Genomic DNA, 19,555 nt, shown 5'->3' on the forward strand with positions numbered 1-19,555 from the left:
TTAAGGGATAGTGGAGAAAAACCAAAGCCAGGATGGGAGGACCAACTTGGGACTGCATACAATTAGTGAGCAAGAACCGTTATCTCCATTTCACAGATGAAGAAACTGAGCCAAAGACAGAGAGGTTAAGCGTCTTGCACTGTATCCTGCAGCAAAGAAGTTACAGCATCCAACTTAGCACCTGTATGTTGATCTCTAGATGCTAATTCTTTGCCCTGCAGGGTTGTCTGAAGAGCATTTTTGCACAGGTAGTCTCAAACCATCTCAACAGCAGTCTCGATGTGATGATAGTGCTGAGGGAGGGGGTGAGGAGGTAGTGGGGACAGGGCTGAGGGAAGATGAAGGCAACCTTTATGGTGCCCGTTGCACAGAAGAGGAAACTCTTCTTGGCACTCTTCTTTCCTTAGTTTTTTTTTTTTTTTTAATACTTTTTTAATACTACAAAAGCTGCCTGTTTTATAAAAGCAACATAATTTCGACAGCTCTTTGTGACCCCAAGGGAGGCAAGGCTCAGAGAGGTAAAATGATTTGTCTGAAATTATAAGGTGAAGTAAAAATTTGGACCGAATCTCTGAATCCAGAACTCATACTATTAACTAAAGTATGAGTACAAGGTGGGCTGCCTCAGAATCATTTTGGAGAGCTTGTTATAAATGTAGATTATTGGGCCTTACCCCTGGGGGATTTTGATGTACTAGGACTAGGCATGAAGAGTGTGATTGTAGTTTTAACCAGCCCTGTAGTTGATTCTAAGGTGTAGAGAGATTCGTGAACCACCGTTCTAAACACCACTACGTGATGCTGAAGGTTATAAGTAAATGGGCCTGTTATCAGTGTATCTGTCCATGGCATATCTGTCATGAAATGTAACTCCAGAGCAGATTCCTACCCGCGGTCCTTCCTGGAATTGTTAGCAAAGAATCTGGACTCCGTACATTCTTCCGAGTCCACAGCTTTGCAGATTTTCAAATACATCTGTCATAACATCTTCCTTCTTCAAGCCATGCTTGACGAAGAAGTGTGAGAAATAAAACCCCATTTAACCTAACCCCCAAACCACAGCTCTCTGTTGCTGATATAGCTCTTTCATTTCCTGGCTCAAGGACAGGTTGCTAGGTTGCCCTTCTGTGAGCTCTTCAGGGGACTTCTCCTTTGCTGGATTTGGCATCACTGGCCCCAGAGAAGGAGCAACTCCATGGAAACGGCATGCAGGGTTGTCCAAAGTGAATGGCTGTGAAGGCAGTGGTTGGAAAACCTGCTCCATTTTTCCCTGACTTAGAGAGCAGGTATTACTTCCTTTATGTATAGTGTGGCTAGGAGGCTCCTGTGGGGCCTGTTCTTGATTCCTGATGCTTGGAAGCAAGTGAACAGTTTGATACCCTTCCGCTGCCATTGGCTTCATCTTCAGCCTGCCAAGGCACTTCACTCACTCATTTCCACCCTCTTATTTACAACTCCAAGATCTAGAGTTCCTTGGAGTAAACAATGCAAATTTGGAGATGAAGCACCTTCCATCTCAGGATTGTGGCCTGTGGATGGAACAGTGGGATAGTGGTGGTGGAAGGTGGAAAGTGTGGATGTATGGATAAGGCAGGTTGCTCACCTCGCACACTCAAGGGTGATGCTGGCAGTAGCGCTTAGGTTTCCTTCAGACTTTTGCTTCTGCTCCCCTGTCCCATGACATCTGACTCTTGCCTCCCAGAAGACTCTTGTTCAGTGTTTAAATTGGCTTCATCATCAAATTAGGTATTTGCAGCTGAACTTGGTAGGAGTGGAATCACATAAGACCAAGAATAAGTGGACAAAAATAGTGACAGGGAATGGACTGTGTAAAGGTGCCAGGGTTGGGCTACTGGAACAAAGCGAGGTACTCTTCGTGCAGGGATCAGGGGCATATTTGCAACCTGGCTCCAATTGAATACAGGACATCCTATCTCTGGCCTCATGTGTGTGAGTGTGTTCCAACTGATGGCTCCAATGAGACCACATTTTGTAATTTTAACACATAAACCTTAAAAGCTTGAAGGTTTGGAGATAAAGCTTTCAGCTGAAACAATAATAGCTGCCTTTGGCTGCCTGCCTCCTTTGTGCCAGGAACTTTCTATCTGTTATCTCATTTAAGCTTCCCAGCAACACTGTTAAGACAGTCATTGTATCCTATTTTGCAGAGAGGGAAACTGAATTTCAGGGACGTTAAGTAACTTGTGTTAGGCTTAAACTTTTAAGTGGAGGCACTGGGACTGCAGGCCAGGGATGTCAAACTCCAAAGCCCATGAAAACTCTTCTTTCTTGCCTTCCAAAAAAGTCTAAAATGCATTCTGCAGATGACCTAGTTCATTAGACCAATTGCAGCCTTTAGAATAATTTAGTTGTTATCTTGCCTTTATTCCCATTATCTCTTTATTTTTTTATTTTTTTTTTTGAGACAGAGTCTTGCACTGTCACCCAGGCTGGAGTGCAGTGGTGCGATCTCGGCTCACTGCAAGCTCTGCCCTATTATCTCATTATTTATTTATTTATTTATTATTAGTGTTATACTTTAAGTTCTAGGGTACATGTGCACAACATGCAGGTTTGTTACTTATGTATACATGTGCCATGTTGGTGTGTTGCACCCATTAACTCGTCATTTACATTAGGCATATCTCCTAAAGCTATCCCTCCTCCCTCCCCCCACCCCACAACAGGCCCCAGTGTGTGATGTTCCCCATCCTGTGTCCAAGTGTTCTCATTGTTCAATTCCCACCTATGAGTGAGAACATGTGGTGTTTGGTTTTCTGTCCTTGCCATAGTTTGCTGAGAATGATGGTTTTCAGCTTCATCCATGTCCCTACAAAGGACATGAATTCATCCTTTTTTATGACTGCATAGTATTCCATGGTGTATATGTGCCACATTTTCTTAATCCAGTCTATTATTGATGGACATTTGGGTTGGTTCCAAGTCTTTGCTATCTTGAATAGTGCCACAATAAACATACGTGTGCATGTGTCTTTATAGCAGCATGATTTATAATCCTTTGGGTATATACCCAGTAATGGGATGGCTGAGTCAAATGGTATTTCTAGTTCTAGATCCTTGAGGAATCGCCACACTGTCTTCCACAATGGTTGAACTGGTTTACAGTCCCACCAACAGTGTAAAAGTGTTCCTATTTCTCCACATCCTTTTCAGGACCTGTTGTTTCCGGATTTTTTAATGATTGCCATTCTAACTGGTGTGAGATGGTGTCTCATTGTGGTTTTGATTTGCATTTCTCTGATGGCGAGTGATGATGAGCATTTTTTCATGTGTCTGTTGGCTGCATAAATGTCTTCTTTTGAAAAGTGTCTGTTCATGTCCTTTGCCCACTTTTTGATGGGGTTGTTTGATTTTTTCTTGTAAATTTGTTTAAGTTCTTTGTAGATTCTGGATATTAGCCCTTTGTCAGATGGGTAGGGTGCAAAAGTTTTCTCCCATTCTGTAGGTTGCTGTTCACTCTGATGGTAGTTGCTTTTACTGTGCAGAAGCTCTTTAGTTTAATTAGATCCCATTTCTCAATTTTGGCTTTTGTTGCCATTGCCTTTGGTGTTTTAGACATGAAGTCCTTGCCCATGCCTATGTCCTGAATGGTATTGCCTAGATTTTCTTCTAGGGATTTTATGTTTTTAGGTCTGACATTTAAGTCTTTAATCCATCTTGAATTCATTTTTGTGTAAGGTGTAAGGACGGGATCCAGTTTCAGCTTTCTGCATATGACTAGCCAGTTTTCCCAGCACCATTTATTAAATAGGGAATCTTTTCCCCATTTCTAGTTTTTGTCAGATTTGTCAAAGATCAGATGGTTGTAGATGTGTGGTATTATTTCCAAGGGCTCTGTTCTGTTCCATTGGTCTATATCTCTGTTTTGGTACCAGTACCATGCTGTTTTGGTCACTGTAGCCTTGTAGTATAGTTTGAAGTCAGGTAGCGTGATGCCTCCACCTTTGTTCTTTTGGCTTAGGATTGTCTTGGCTATGCGAGCTCTTTTTTGGTTCCGTATGAACTTTAAAGTCGTTTTTTCCAATTCTGTGAAGGAAGTCATTGGTAGCTTGATGGGGATGGCATTGAATCTATAAATTACCTTGGGCTTTATGGCCATTTTCACAATTTTGATTATTTCTATCCATGAGCATGGAATGTTCTTCCATTTGTTTGTGTCCTCTTTTATTTCATTGAGCAGTGGTTTGTAATTCTCCTTGAAGAGGGCCTTCACATCCCTTGTAAGTTGGATTCCTAGTATTATCTCATTTTTAAAAATGAAATTACTAATATAACTTATGGAGCAACTTATATACCAGGTGCTGTGCTAAGCACTTTCCATACTTTGTCTCATGCATCCTTCATGACAATGATTTTACATATAAAGATACTGAGCATCAGAGAGGTGAAGAAACTTGGCCAAGGTTATAAAGCTAGGAAGTGACCGAGTGAAATTCAAACCCAGGGCTGGCTGAATTCAGAGCCCATGTCTGTGCCCTAGGACACAATGCAGTGGGGAAGACAAATGTGGTCCTCATTCTAAATAGGCTCCTCTCTGTCAACCACTGCTCTATTTCCTTCTCACCACATGGGGTAGGCCATCCCCATGCACAACTCACACTTTTAAGCCTATGTGCCTTAGGTCACTTTCTCAGCCTAGAATGCTTGCTCTCACTCCTCTACCTAACAAGACCCTATGCTACTCTACTCAGTTAAGGAGTGTGTCATATGCCCCTTCTCAGAGAAGTTTCTTGGGTGCTCCTCGTCCCAGGAGGAATAAATTGCTCTTGTCTTTTTGCTTCCACCTTCATTAGTGTACCCTTTATTTTGTCTTTCTGTAGAGTTTAGCTCATTGTTTACCTGTCTCCCCTACTAGATTCCCAGGCACTTGAGAGTAGGCACCAAATTCTATTCACTCTAGCTCCATGGTGGTTTACCCACAATGATTTAGTGGATGATCAGTACATGTTTGTGAGCTGACCAAAGGACTGGCTGAGAGATGCCCCGAATGAACAGATAAACGCATTCATTTGTGGCTGGATCCTGGGGCAATCACACAGGCTACCCATGTGGACTAGACTGGCTGGGAGAATCTGGAATCCCCTGGGCTCATTTTACTAGTCTGTAAACATAGGAGGCAGGTCAGGGTACAGGTGATATCTGCTCAAGGCCAACTGTAGGTCCATTCTGTGGTCTGTACTTTGAATTCAGGTCAAGGGGCCAGGCTCTCCTAGATTATTTATGTTGTGCCTTCCCATTTGTGGAAGAAAGGGCTTCTCTGCCTCCCTTAGGAACACAAGTTGTGTTCCTACATGCCTCTTTATCTGCTTCTGGCTGTCCTGAGAGTGTCTGGAAAGAGAATGCGCTCTGTGGAGACAGATAGTGAGGTACAGAAGCATCTTTTTTTTTTTTTTTTTTTGATATCTTTTATCGAGGCCACCGTGTTATGGATTCTCAACCACTTTATCTCATTTTATGTTGTTAATCTCTGCCACAATGTTTTGAGGTGGGTCTTAATGTCCCTGTTTTGTAGCTGAAGAACCTGAGACTGAATGAAATGTCTTGCCCGAGGTCACACAGTTAAGTAAGTGGCAGAGGCAGAATTCAGTCTTGGGTCTGTCTGCCCTTTCCAAAGCCTGGCATCTTAACAGAAAATACATTGGAGAAACATGATCTTCAGTCCCATAAAATGGAAAGGATTGGATTTATACAATGGATTACATATTTAAGGTGAGATGTTTCTCAATTATTGATCACTTTTAGTCCCCCGCAATGATTTACAAAAATGGCAGAAGGAGTCGGAGATTAAAAAGTACAATTCCTCTATCAAGTACTGGACTACTGGCCTGAATGCCCCCATATCAACCCCCTCTGACAGATATGGTATGGAGATGACTCCAAATTATTTTGCCCTTTCTGCTCCTTTTACAGCTCAGGTGGGTAAGGCTCCAAAATGTTACTGAATTTCTAAAGGTCACACATCAAGTTAATAACAAAACTCCCTTAGAATGCTAGTATCTCATACTACCCCACCTGCTTCCTGGCCTTTCTGGGGTAGGTGCAATAGTTAGGAGTCCTTGCACTGCCAAATCCTAACCCAGTTTTCTTTCTGCTAAATCGCCCTACCTTATGGTGTCAGTGAACACATGTTTATAAATGGTAGGGAGGAAGTGGAACATTATTGCACTCTGAGGTAGAAGAAAAGACAAATATTTGCCTCACCACCTGTCCTTATTTAGGTGAAGGTAAGACTTTGGAAAGAAGATCTTTGGTAGGAGAGCTGAGGACTCTTGGGGGCTCCTGTGGATTTAGCGGCCTGGGTATCTGGGAGGAGTCCCCTTTGGCTCTGGAGAAATGGAAGTGGGGCTGCCAGGGGCCAGAGGTGCCCCAGAGGGATGCAAATAGTGGGCCTCTTGAACTTTTACTCCTGCTCATTTCTCAGCTAAAGAGTAAGAGGCAGAGGGGCCCTCCCAGTTTACTGGCCATGAGCATTAAGGAGGCTGAGGCTTAAGGCCATCATGGAATACGGAGGACGGGGAGGTGGTGATGGGCCAAGCGCAGGAGGCTGAGCCTCCATATCTCTCCACCAAGAGGTGAGTGTGGCTGGGAGTGGTGGTAAAGTGAGATTGTGTGAAAATGGATGGAGCAGGGGGGTATGAATGAGATTGTGGGGATATGGATGGAGCAGGGGGGATTGAATGAGATTGAGGGGATATGGATGGAGCGGGGGGTATGAATGAGACTGTGGGGATATGGATGGGGCGGGGGGATAGGAATGGGATTGTGGGGAGATGGATGTAGCAGGGAGAAGGGGCTAGGGAAGAGCAGAGCTGATGGGAGTGATTCTGGAAGGAATAGTACGCCAAGGTGGATTCTTGGCCTGGCAGCCCTGGGAAGGCTGCACTGGGCTTCTTGCAGTGTGTGGCTTCTACTCCTCCCTGGGGACCTCATCCTGGACTCTGTGGTCCCCCATCAGTCTGCTAGCTTAATTAGAGTCCCAACCTTCACACCCTCCACCACATAGCCCAGGGTTCTGAGGGAAACCTGTGGGTCTGCTGTTCCTGCCAGGCTTCCTGTCCCTGTCACTGTAGATGGAAGCCCTCCAGACTGGCCATCATGCCCCTCCCCCTCTCCCTTGTCCTCCTGCCCCACACCCACACAGCTCTGTGCTCTTTCCCTGAGGTGCCAGCTCTGGCTGCTGCACACCCTGTCTCGTCAGCCCAGGGACCCCCTCTTTCCTTCCCGGCAAACTTCCTCAGATCTGCTCTGAGCATTCATTTTTTTTCGATCCCAAAGTTCCTTGATATGTCCTGGCTTCCAAGTTGCTTCTCATACTAGCCATCTGCTTCCCGGCCTTTCTGGGGTAAGGAGCAATAGTTTGGAGTCCTTGCACTGCCTATTCTATATAGTATAGTGGTTCTGAGCCGGGAACAGTTTTGCCTCCCAGGGGACATTTGGCAAGGTCTCAAGATATTTTTGGTCATCACACTGGGTATGTCACCACTGGTGCTACTGGCACACACTGAGTCAAAGCCAGGGAGCCTCTGAATATCTTCCAATGCACAGGACAGGGACCAAGAATAAAAAATTATCCTGCCCAAAATGTCAATAGCACGGAGTTTAAGAAACCCTGCTCTGTTATATAACTACAAGTCTAAAAGGTTAGGTTTGGAAATTGCCAGGTGTTGATCCTTTAGGCACTGAACTTCCAGGAGTAGCTGCTCTTTCCCTTCCCCACTTGCCGGAGAGGGGCTGGGTATTGCCATGAAACATCTACAACTTGGGCAGAAATCTATGGAGAGAAAGGTGAGGGGAGATTCCCCCTCTCCAAATTTAATACCAACTTCTAGAGAAAGCATTGCACTTCAACTGTTAAATGCCTTTCTTCTTCTGCAAGACAGTGCCAGTTTTTTTTTTTGAAACAGAATAGCAACTTATTATTCTAGTAGTTTATAAAATGGACAGTTTTATGTCATGAAAGTTGATGCATTAGGTTTTGGAGTCTTCCCCTCCTCTATTTCATGTTCTTCAGTTGTAATCCTTCTTTGAATATTGGAATATTTGCTGTGTCAGCAAAATACTGTAGTGGTGGCTCTGTTCAGAAAAACTGATTGCCTTTCTTTTAATTTAAGGTTAATGAATTCTTAATTTCTTAAGGGTGTGCTTATAGATCAGAAACTGGCTCAAAGAGTTGCTTGTTTCTGTTGAGCTGAGTTTCTTAGGGTTCATTTCCAATTAAGCAATGAAAATGCTTGCCAACAGAATTAATTGGTCGGTCTAATCTCTTGTTTTACCACCCTTGCCAGTTTCTTCCATCTGCACACAGTTGTCTTCAGCATGGGGGAGCAGAACCACTCTCCCGGGAAGGAGCTTCAGCCCAGGACACGAGCAGAGGCTCCAGGAAAGAAAAGCTGACATCCCAGGCCTATGCCCTTGGGGCCGTTTCCAACTCTATGTCTACTTTTCTGACCTTTCCTATCTATAAGTTTGTGTTCCGGCAACAGATCCATGCCATGGCAGTGTCAGAGGCTGTGAGACAGCTTTGGCACGAAGGTCCTCAATACTTCTACCGGGGAACCTACCCTCCTCTTCTCTCCAAGACGTTGCAAAGGACTCTTCTGTTTGGGACTTATGATAGCCTGCTGTGCTTTCTCTCTCCTGTTGGGCCACATACCCGGGGACACCATTGGGTTGCAGGGGTCATGTCTGGCCTGGTGGAGGCTGTGGCACTCAGCCCCTTTGAAAGGGTGCAAAATGTACTCCAGGATGGTCACAAGCAAGCTCGCTTCCCCAGCAGCTTCAACATTCTTGAAGAATTCAATTCTTATGGGCTTTGGGGGCAGCTGTCACGGGGCTACTACCGTGGTTTCTGGCCTGTCCTGGCCAGGAACAGCCTGGGGAGTGCTCTATATTTTTCTTTCAAGCACCCCATCCAGGATGGCCTGGCAGAGCAAGGCCTGCCCCATTGGGTTCCTGCCTTGGTGTCTGGTAGTGTCAATGAAACAATCACCTGCCTAGTTCTGTATCCTCTGATTGTGCTGGTTGGTAATATGCAGTCCCATATTGGATGGCAGAGCATGCCAAGCCTGTGGGTCTCTGCCCAGGATGTGTGGAACACTTGGGACCAAAAGCTACTCCTGATCTACCGTGGAGGCTCCCTGGTCATCCTAAGGTCCAGGGTGACATGGGGCCTCACTACAGCAATCCATGAGTATCTGCAGAGGAAGTCACACTCCAGGAAAGAGCTGAAGACTGACTAGCTGCAGAAAGTGTGGCCATGCCATCTTTGTTATTCTAAATCTTCCCTGGTTGGTTCTATGTAGCTTACTTCTTTGGCTCAGTTGCCTAATACTTTAGCATCTGTAAACTCATTGCATGGGAGAAGTTCCCAACTACCAACCTGTTGAGCAAGAACAAAGCCCAACAGGATTCCTTAGTCAAAAAGAAACGTTCGCCCCAGTCTCTCCACAGCTTCAGTAGCCTCAGAGCCAGGAGGCCTTTAAATAACGTGTAACACAGATTAAGTGTCATTCATTTAAGGAATTCCTTGGCAATAAGCAGAAACTTAAAAGATGACCTTATTTAGGCACTTTGAGCTCTGGGACCCCACTAGGTGTCCTCCAGACCAAATTGAGTGGAACTCCAATTTCAAAGAACTATGCTTGACTCTTAGGATGGGAATTCCATAAAACTTCTCAGATGGCTACATTTTCATGACATTGTTCACTGCCTCTACCACCACCTCTCACTTCTCAAGGCTGTGGGTCCTACTTTCAGGGTAGCAGCTGTGACTGGAAATCCCAAATTAGGCTTGCATGAACTCATCAGGTGCCACAAGAACTAGTGGGGCTGGAGATGGGAGTGTGAAGAAGTATGGCCCATGGATGGAAAGGATAAAACTTCTAAAGAAGAGATTTAATTACATGCAAAATAGAAACATTTGCTATAGTCTGCTTGGTGTTATTTGCTAGGACATTTCTGACAGCAAATTGCCTAGAAACTATTTAGTTTCCCTAAGAAACCTGGAAGTGAAGTGACCATATCTCTTCACAGATAATTGCATATTTTGTTGATGTGGTAAATGTAGTTAGTATAACATAAAGATCAGAAATCTTAGCCTGTCATTCAGAGCCTTTCAAAATACGGTCCTCATATAACTTTCAACATATTGTCACCCCACTTACATAAACCCCAAACACTAGCCATAATGAACTCTTGTTCTCTCCCCAGACATTCCATGAACTTTCCCATGGCCATACTTTGGCCCACACTATTCTTTCCACCTGCAGTGCTCCTTCTTCACATGCCAGTCTACCAAAATCCTTCCAGCTCCTCAAAGCCCAGTTCAGAGGTCACCTTTTCTATGGAGCCTCTTGATTTTCCCCAACTGAATGCGACATTAGTCTCTGTGATGCCCCTTTCTAACAGCACTTCATACATGGTACTGATTCTATTATGTCACTAATCTCATGTGACTCTGTTCTTGCATTCTTCAATACCTCCTACTAGACCATAGAACTTATTGAAAGCAGGGATTCTTGTATGCATTTTTAAATCTTCCATTGTGCCTAGGTGCTCAATAACGTTGGTCGAATTATTGAATTTATTATCAAGCTGTGATGTGGTATATTCTCTGGGTGCTGTCCCTTGTACACGAAGATAAACTTATTGACTCACTGTCAGCAGGACACATGCCTTTGGGCTGTGTTTTTGTTTTCTTTTAATAGCGGATTTAGTTTTGTGCTAATGATAATGATGCTTCTATTGATGATAATAGTAATAATAAAAAATTACTTTCAACTGGAACATTTGATGAGTTTGTGTTACTGATGGCATGTTTGCTATTAGCACCAGTTCAGGAACTGAAACTTCTCAAACAGATTCACAATGTATAACTGTCCTATTTGTTTCAACTCTGGGGTTTTGAGGATTTCCAAGATGACATGTGTTATAGTTTCCCCCTACAGATAATTTTGTATTTTTAGTAGAGATGGGGTTTCTCCATATTGGTCAGGCTGGTCTCGAACTCCCAACCTCAGGTGATCCACCTGCCTTGGCCTCCCAAAGTGCTGGGATTACAGGCATGAGTCACCACGCCCAGCTTCCATATGAAATTCAGAGTAGTTTTTTTCTAATTCTGTGAAGAAAGTCAATGGTAGCTTGAAGGGAATAGCATTGAACCTATAAATTACTTTGGGCAGTATGGCCATTTTCATGATATTGATTCTTCCTATCCATGAACATGGTGAACATGGAATGTTTTTCCATTTGTTTGTGTCCTCTCTTATTTCCTTGAGCAGTGGTTTGTAGTCCTCCTTGAAGAGGTCCTTCACATCCCTTTTAAGTTAGATTCCTAGGTATTTTATTATCTTTGTAGCAATTATGAATGGGAGTTTGCTCATGATTTGGCTCTCTGTTTGACTATTATTTGTGTATAAGAATGCTTATGATTTTTGCACATTGATTTTGTATCCTGAGACTTTGCTGAAGTTGTTTATCAGCTTAAGGAGTTTATGGGCTGAGACCATGGGGTTTCTAAATATACAATCATGTCATCTGCAAACAGAGACAATTTGACTTCCTTTCTTCCTATTTGAATACACTTTATTGGTTTCTCTTGCCTGATTGCCCTGGCCAGAACTTGCAATACTATGTTGAATAGGAGTGTTGAGAGAGGGCATCCTTGTTTTGAACCAGTTTTCAAAGGGAATACTTCCAGCTTTTGTCCATTCAGTATGATATTGGCTGTGGGTTTGTTATAAATAGCTCTCATTATTTTGAGATACGTTCCATCAATTCCTTGTTTATTGAGTGTTTTTAGCATTAATGGGTGTTGAATTTTATCAAAGGCCTTTTCTGCATCTATTGAGATAATCATATGGCTTTTGTCATTAGCTCTGTTTATGTGATGGATTACATTTATTGATTTGCGTGTGTTGAACCAGCCTTGCACCCCAGGGATGAAGCTGACTTGATTGTGGTGGATAAGCATTTTAATGTGGTGCTGGATTCGTTTTGCCAGTATTTTATTGAGGATTTTCACATTGATGTTCACTAAGGATGTTGGCCTGAAATTTTCTTTTTTTGTTGTGTCTCTGCCAGGTTTTGGTGTCAGGATGATGCTGGCCTCATAAAATGAGTTAGGGAGGAGCTCATCTGTTTCTATTGTTTGGAATAGTTTCAGAAGGAATGGTACAAGCTCCTCTTTGTACCTCTGGTAGAACTCGGCTGTGAATCCATCTGGTCCTGAGCTTTTTTTGGTTGGTAGGCTATTAATTACTGCCTCAATTTCAGAACTTGTTATTGGTCTATTCAGGGATTCGAGTTCTTCCTGGTTTAGTCTTCGGAGGGTGCATGTGTCCAGGAATTTATCCATTTCTTCCAGATTTTCTAGTTTATTTGCATAGAGGTATTTATAGTATTCTCTGATGGTAGTTTGTATGTCTGTGGGATCAGTGGTGATCTCCCCTTTATCTTTTTTTATTGTGTCTATTTGATTCTTCTCTCTTTTCTTCTTTACTAGTCTGGCTAGAGGTCTATCTATTTTGTTATTTTTTTTCAAAGAACCAGCTCCTGGATTCATGGATTTTTTGAAGGATTTTTTGTGTCTCTATCACCTTCAGTTCTGCTCTGATCTTAGTTATTTCTTGTCTTCTGCTAGCTTTTGAATTTGTTTGTTCTTGCTTCTCTAGTTCTTTTAATTATGATGTTAAGGTGTTGATTTTAGATCCTTCCTGCTGTCTCCTGTGGGCATTTAGTGCTATAAATTTCCCTCTACACACCGGTTTAGCTGTGTCCCAGAGATTGTGGTACTTTTTATCTTTGTTCTCATTGGTTTCAGAGAAGTTATTTATTTCTGCCTTAATTTCATTATTTACACAGTAGTCATTCAGGAGCATGTTGTTTAGTTTCCATGTAGTTGTGCGGTTTTGAGTGAGTTTCTTAATCCTGAGATCTAATTTGATTGCACTGTGGTCTGAGAGACTGTTATGATTTCTGGTCTTTTGCATTTGCTGAGGAGTGTTTTACTTCCAATTATGTGGTCGATTTTAGAATAAGTGCTACGTGGTGCTGAGAAGAATGTATATTCTGTTGATTTGGATGGAGTTCTATATATGTCTATTAGGTCCGCTTGGTCCAGAACTGAGTTCAAGTTTTGAATATCCTTGTTAGTTTTCTGTCTCGTTGATCTGTCTAATATTGAAAGTGGGTTGTTAAAGTCTCCCACTATTATTGTGTAGGAGTCTAAGTCTCTATGTAGGTCTCTAAGAATTTGCTTTATGAATCTGAGTGCTCCTGTATTGGGTGCACATATATTTAAGATAGTTAGCTCTTCTTGTTGCATTGATCCGTTTACCATTATTTAATTCCCTTCTTTGCTTTTTTGATCTTTGTTGGTTTAAAGTCTGTTTTATCAGAGAGTAGGATTGCAACCCCTGCTTATTTTTGCTTTCCATTTGCTTGATAAATCTTCCTCCATCCCTTTATTTTGAGCCTATGTGTGTCTTTGCACATGAGATGGGTCTCCAGAATACAGCACACTGATGGGTCTTGACTCTTTATCCAATTTGCCAGTCTATGGCTTTTTAATTGTGGTATTTATCCCATTTACATTTAAGGTTAATATTGTTATGTGTGAATTTGATCCTGTCATTATGATGCTAGCTGGTTATTTTGCCCATTAGTTAATGCAGTTTCTTATAGTGTCGATGGTCTTTACATTTCGGTTTGTTTTTGCAGTGGCTGGTTCCAGTTTTTCCTTTCTGTATTTAGTTCTTCCTTCAGGAGGTGTTGTAAGGCAGGCCTGATGGTGACAAAATCCCTTAGCATTTGCTTGTCTCTAAAGGATTTTATTTCTCCTTTGCTTGTGAAGTTTTATTTGGCTGGATGTGAAATTCTGGTTTGAAAATTATTTTCTTTAAGAATGTTGAATATTGGCCCCACTCTCTTCTGGCTTGTAGGATTTCTGCAGAGAGATTTGTTGTTAGTCTAATGGTCTTCCCTTTGTGGGTAATCTGACCTTTCTCTCTGGCTCCCCTTAACATTTTTTCCTTCATTTCAACCTTGGTGAATCTGACAATTATGTGTCTTGGAATTGCTCTTCTCGAGGAGTATCTTTGTGGTGTTCTCTCTATTTCCTGAATTTGAATGTTGGCCTGCCTTGCTATGTTGGGTAAGTTCTCCTGGATAATATCGTCAAGTGTGTTTTCCAACTTGGTTCCATTCTCCCCATCACTTTCAGGTTCGCCGATCAAACATAGGTTTGTTCTTTTCACATAGTCCCATATTTCTTGGAGCCTTTTTTTTTTTGTTCCTTTTCATTCCTTTTTCTCTAATCTCGTCTTCATGCTTCATTTCATTAAGTTGATCTTCAATCTCTGTAATCCTTTGGAGGAGAAGAGGCTTTCTGGTTTTGGCAATTTTCAGCCTTTTTGCATTGTTTTTCCTTCATCTTCGTGGATTTATCTACCTTTGGTCTTTGCTGTTGGTGACTTTTGGATGGCGTTTTTGCGTGTTTGTCCTTTTTGTTGCTGTTGATGGTATTGCTTTCTGTTTGTTGGTTTTCCTTCTATCAGTCAGGCCACTCTTCTGCAGGTCTGCCGGAGTTTCCTGGGGGTCCACTCCAGACCCTGTTTATCTGGGTATCACCAGTGGGGGCTGCAGAACCGCGAAGATTGCTTCCTGCTCCTTCCTCTGGAAGCTTTGTCCCAGAGGGGCACCTGCCAGATGCCAGCTGGAGCTGTCCTGTATAAGGTGTCTGTTGACCCCTGCTGGGAGGTGTCTCCGTGTCAGGAGGCACAAGGGTCAGGGACCCACTTGAGGAGGCAATCTGTCCCTTAGCAGAGCTACAGCACTGTGCTGGGATATCTGCTTCTCTCTTCAGAACCAGCAGGCAGGAATGTTTAAGTCTGCAGAAACTGCACCCACAGCCGCCACTTCTCCCACGTGCTCTGTCCCAAGGAGATGGGGGTTTTATCTATAAGCCCCTGACTGGGGCTGCTGCCTTTCTTTCAGAGATGCCCTTCCCAGAGAGGAGGAATCTAGAGAGGCAATCTGGCTACAGCGACTTTGTGGCACTACAGTGGGCTCTGCCCAGTCAGAACTTCCCAGAGGCTTTGTTTATACTGTGAGGGGAAAACCCGTCTACTCAAGCCCCAGTAATGGCAGACCCCCCACTCTCCCACCAAGGTCGAGCATCCCAGGTCGACTTCAGACTTCTGTGCTGGCAGCAAGAACTTCAAGACAGTGGATCTTAGCTTGCTGGGCTCTGTGAGACTGGGATCCGCTGAGCAAGACCACTTGGCTCCCTGGCTTCAGTCCCCTTTCCAGAAGAATGAACGGTTCTGTCTTGCTGGTGTTCCAGGCTTCACTGGGGTATGAAAAAAAACTCCTGCAGCTAGCTCGGTGTCTGCCCAAACAGCCGCCCAGATTTGTGCTTGAAGCCCAGGGCCCGTGTGGTGTAGACACCTGAGGGAATTTCCTGGTCTTTAGGTTGCAAAGACCTTGGGAAAAGCGTAGTATCTGGGCCAGATAGCACAGTCCCTCATGGCACAGTCCTTCATGGCTTTAGGGAGGGAGTTCCCCGACCCCTTGAACTTCCTGGGTGAGGCAATGCCCCACCCTGCTTCTGCTCGCCCTCTGTGGGCTGCACCCACTGTCTAACCAGTCCCAATGAGATGTACCGGGTACCTCAGTTGGAAATGCAGAAATCACCCACCTTCTGCATTGGTCTCGCTGAGAGCTGCACATTGGAGCTGTTCCTATTCAGCCATCTTGCCCAGGAGTCTTGCATTCCTTTTTTATAGCTTAATACTATTAAAATGTGTACATATACAACATTTTCTTTATCCATTTATTGACTGATGGACACTTAGGTTGATTCCATAACTTGGATCTTGTGAATAGTGCTGCAATAAACATAGGAGTGCAGATATCTCTTCAATATACGGTTAAAAAAATTTTTTTTTGAAATATACCCAGCAGCAAGATTGCTGAATCATAATGATAGTGCTATTTTTAGTTTTTTGTGGAACACCCATACCGTTTTCCATAATGGCTGTACCAACTTACATTCCCAATAACAGTGTATAAGAGTTCCCCTTTCTCCACATCCTTGCCAGCATCTGTCATTTTTTTTTGTCTTTTTGATAATGGTCATTTTAACTGGGGTGGGATGAAATCCAATTTTTGACTGTTACAAAACAGAACTACCATGATTTTTCTTGGTAATGTACATAAACACAGATATCTCTAGGGGATTTATGTAGAATTCTGGTTTATGGAATATGAGCACCTTCAATTTAATTGAATGATGCCTAACTTTTCCTAATGGCATGTACCAATTCACACCCTTACTAGCCAGGTTTAACAGTTCCCATTGCTCCACCTGGTGGTCACCACTTAGTATTATCAGACTTCTTAATTTTTGCCTATCTAATAAGTGTAAATGGCATCTTATAATTTGATTTTCCTGATTACTAATAATGTTGAGCATCTTTTCACAAGCGTATTGAATGTTAGTATTTCCTCTTTTGTGAAGCATTTATTCAAGACATTTGCCATTTTTTCCTGTTGAGTTGTGTAACTTTTTCAAATTAATTTGTAGAAGTTGTTTTTAGTTCTTTCTCCTTTATATGTGTTCCATATATCTCTCCCAATTTTGTCACTTATTTTTCCATTTTAATGATTTCTTTTGATAAACATAAGTTCTAATTATAAGATAGATATCGAAGTTATCAATCCTTTTTTATGGTAAGTGCTTTTTGTGTCTTTTCAATGAAATCTTTCTATACCCCAATATCATGAAGATATTCCTTTATAATAACATTTAACACTTTTATAGTTTTGACTTTCACATTTATGTTTTGAATATACTTGGAATTAATTTTCATGTAGAATATGAGAATAGAGGTCCAATTTTTTCTTTATGAATATCCAATTGCCCCAATATCATTTGTTGAAAAGTCTTTTCTTCTCCCATTCAGTTACAATGCCAACTCTGTCAAATATCAAGTGTTCATATATTCTTGGGACGATTTCTGACCTGTCTGTTCTATTCTACCAGTTTATTTATCTAATCATGTGCCAATACAGCATTGCCTTGTTACCTGTAACAGTAATAATAATAAATGTCTTGATATCTGATAGGGAAAGTCTTCCCACCTCATTCTTATTCCTCAAGAGTTTCTTAACTATTCTTATCAATATGCACAGAAATAGATGCTGAAATTTTCCTTTCACAAAATTACTGTTGAGATTTTAATTTCAGCAAAACTTAACTGTTGAGTTTTAATGTAAACAAAAATAATGGTTGAAATTCTAATTTTAATGTCTCTCCAAGTTTCATAATATTCTACATAGTGTTCAACATATCTTTTTTGGGATTTTTATTTTTTGCTTAATTTTTAAACTATTACTAACAGTAAAGCAGATTATCATAAATGGGATTATAATGAGTTTCTTACATATAATGTCCTTCTATTTTAAGAGAAAAATATATATCTGTTAAGAAATCAGTTTATATGTGTTGATGCCTCATGTTGACATATTCAGTATAACATATATTGATTAATATTATCTACTATGTTATTATCTATACAAATGCCACTAATTCACTAGGTTTTTCAAAAAGTAAACAGCAAACCTTAAAAAATTTATTATGATAATGGAGATGGAGTACAAAAAGGGTCAACTCTGAGATAGAGTACATGAAAGCTCAAGATACCTGTATACAACTGCCTACTTGATATTTTCACTGAAATATAGGCATTCCAAACTTAATATGTCAAAGATTAAACTATTTATTCTCCTTACCAATCTGTCCCTAGTCTTTCCACTTCCAATGGTATCATCATCTTCTGGTACTTTCAACACAAAGGATACTATCATATAGGGAACGTGACTCTCTCACTCATGACTCTATTTCCAGTGCCCAGATTGTCATGCACATAGTAAGTGCTCAATAGATATAGAATGGATGAATGGGCCCTGCCCTCCAAACATGTTCGATTAAAAATCATTCAAGAATATACACAAAGTAGTATATGAAAAAATGACAGAAGACTTCTGTCCTTTCTTTTCAATTATTAGACCCACAGCCTTAGTTCAGTCTTTCCTGATTTTATACCTGAAAAACTGCCACAACTCTTTTTATTGGCTCTTCTTTTCACCTTCCAATGTTAATAGTTTATAAGAGAAAATCCAAACCACTTGGCATGACATTCAAGATCCTCCATAATCTGACACCAGCCTACCTTTTTCACCTCATTTTCCTCTACTTAAATATTATGAATCTCGATGTCCCAACTACACAAGACTACTGGATGTTTCTCAAGTGTGCCCTACATTTCTCTTTGTTCTTCTTTTCTCCTCTTCCTGGAATTCCATTGCCCCCATTTCTTTCTTTTTTTTTTTTTTTTTTGACAATTGTTACTTAGTTTTTATTTCATAATCATAAACTTAACTCTGCAATCCAGCTAGGCATGGGAGAGAACAAGGAAAACATGGAACCCAAAGGGAACTGCAGCGAGAGCACAAAGATTCTAGGATACTGCGAGCAAATGGGGTGGAGGGGTGCTCTCCTGAGCTACAGAAGGAATGGTCTGGTGGTTAAGATAAAACACAAGTCAAACTTATTCGAGTTGTCCACAGTCAGCAATGGTGATCTTCTTGCTGGTCTTGCCATTCCTGGACCCAAAGCGCTCCATGGCCTCCACAATATTCATGCCTTCTTTCACTTTGCCAAAGACCACATGCTTGCCATCCAACCACTCAGTCTTGGCAGTGCAGATGAAAAACTGGGAACCATTTGTGTTGGGTCCAGCATTTGCCATGGACAAGATTCCAGGACCTGTATGCTTTAGGATGAAGTTCTCATCTTCAAATTTATCCCCATAGATGGACTTGCCACCAGTGCCATTATGGCGTGTAAAGTCACCACCCTGACACATAAACCCTGGAATAATTCTGTGAAAGCAGGTACCCTTATAACCAAATCCTTTCTCTCCAGTGCTCAGAGCACGAAAATTTTCTGCTGTCTTTGGAACCTTGTCTGCAAACAGCTCGAAGGAGACGCGGCCCAAAGGCTCGCCGTCGAGGGCAATGTCGAAGAACACGGTAGGGTTGACCATGGCTAGTAGTACAGGACTTTCCTCGGCGGCAGCGTCTGCAAAGCGCCCCCATTTCTTACTTCAACAAATGCTATCCATTTTTAAAGACCCAATTCAAATGTCATTTCCTCTATGCAGGCTTCTTGGACTCTCTCAGGTAGAATTAGGCTTACCTCTTTTCCACTTTCCCCTGGTACTTATCAATCTTGATATAACATTTAAAATCATAGATGTCATAGAATTATAATATTAGATTTAGAAGTGGTCTTGGTGATCATGTGATCCGACTTCTTCATGTTATCAAGGGCCAGAGCTAGGAGAATCCAGGTCTTTTAATTTGCCTTGACTCGTGATTATGTATGTACATATTTTTTATCCTCTACTTGACATGTCACTGGGCAGAAATAGGGTGTTATTCATCTTTGTGTTTTTATTCATGATATGTA

At 41.9% G+C, this 19,555-nt stretch overlaps 1 protein-coding gene and 1 pseudogene across 2 annotated transcripts; one reads left to right on the forward strand and one right to left on the reverse strand.

Annotated features, from left to right (window-relative positions):
• The first annotated feature begins 8,337 nt into the window (after window positions 1–8,337).
• Window positions 8,338–9,260, forward strand: LOC112616016 (solute carrier family 25 member 53-like). Its single transcript, XM_025372970.1, is given in 2 exon segments — window positions 8,338–8,416; window positions 8,419–9,260. Coding segments are annotated over 2 exon segments (921 nt in total).
• A 9,154-nt stretch (window positions 9,261–18,414) lies between these two features.
• Window positions 18,415–19,173, reverse strand: LOC112616554 (annotated as a pseudogene). The gene has a single exon (XR_003117663.1). The product of XR_003117663.1 is annotated as a peptidyl-prolyl cis-trans isomerase A pseudogene (transcript).
• Between the last annotated feature and the right edge of the window lie 382 nt (window positions 19,174–19,555).

This window comes from Theropithecus gelada, chromosome X (assembly GCF_003255815.1).
Source record: "Theropithecus gelada isolate Dixy chromosome X, Tgel_1.0, whole genome shotgun sequence".
Classification (NCBI taxonomy): Eukaryota; Metazoa; Chordata; class Mammalia; order Primates; family Cercopithecidae; genus Theropithecus; species Theropithecus gelada.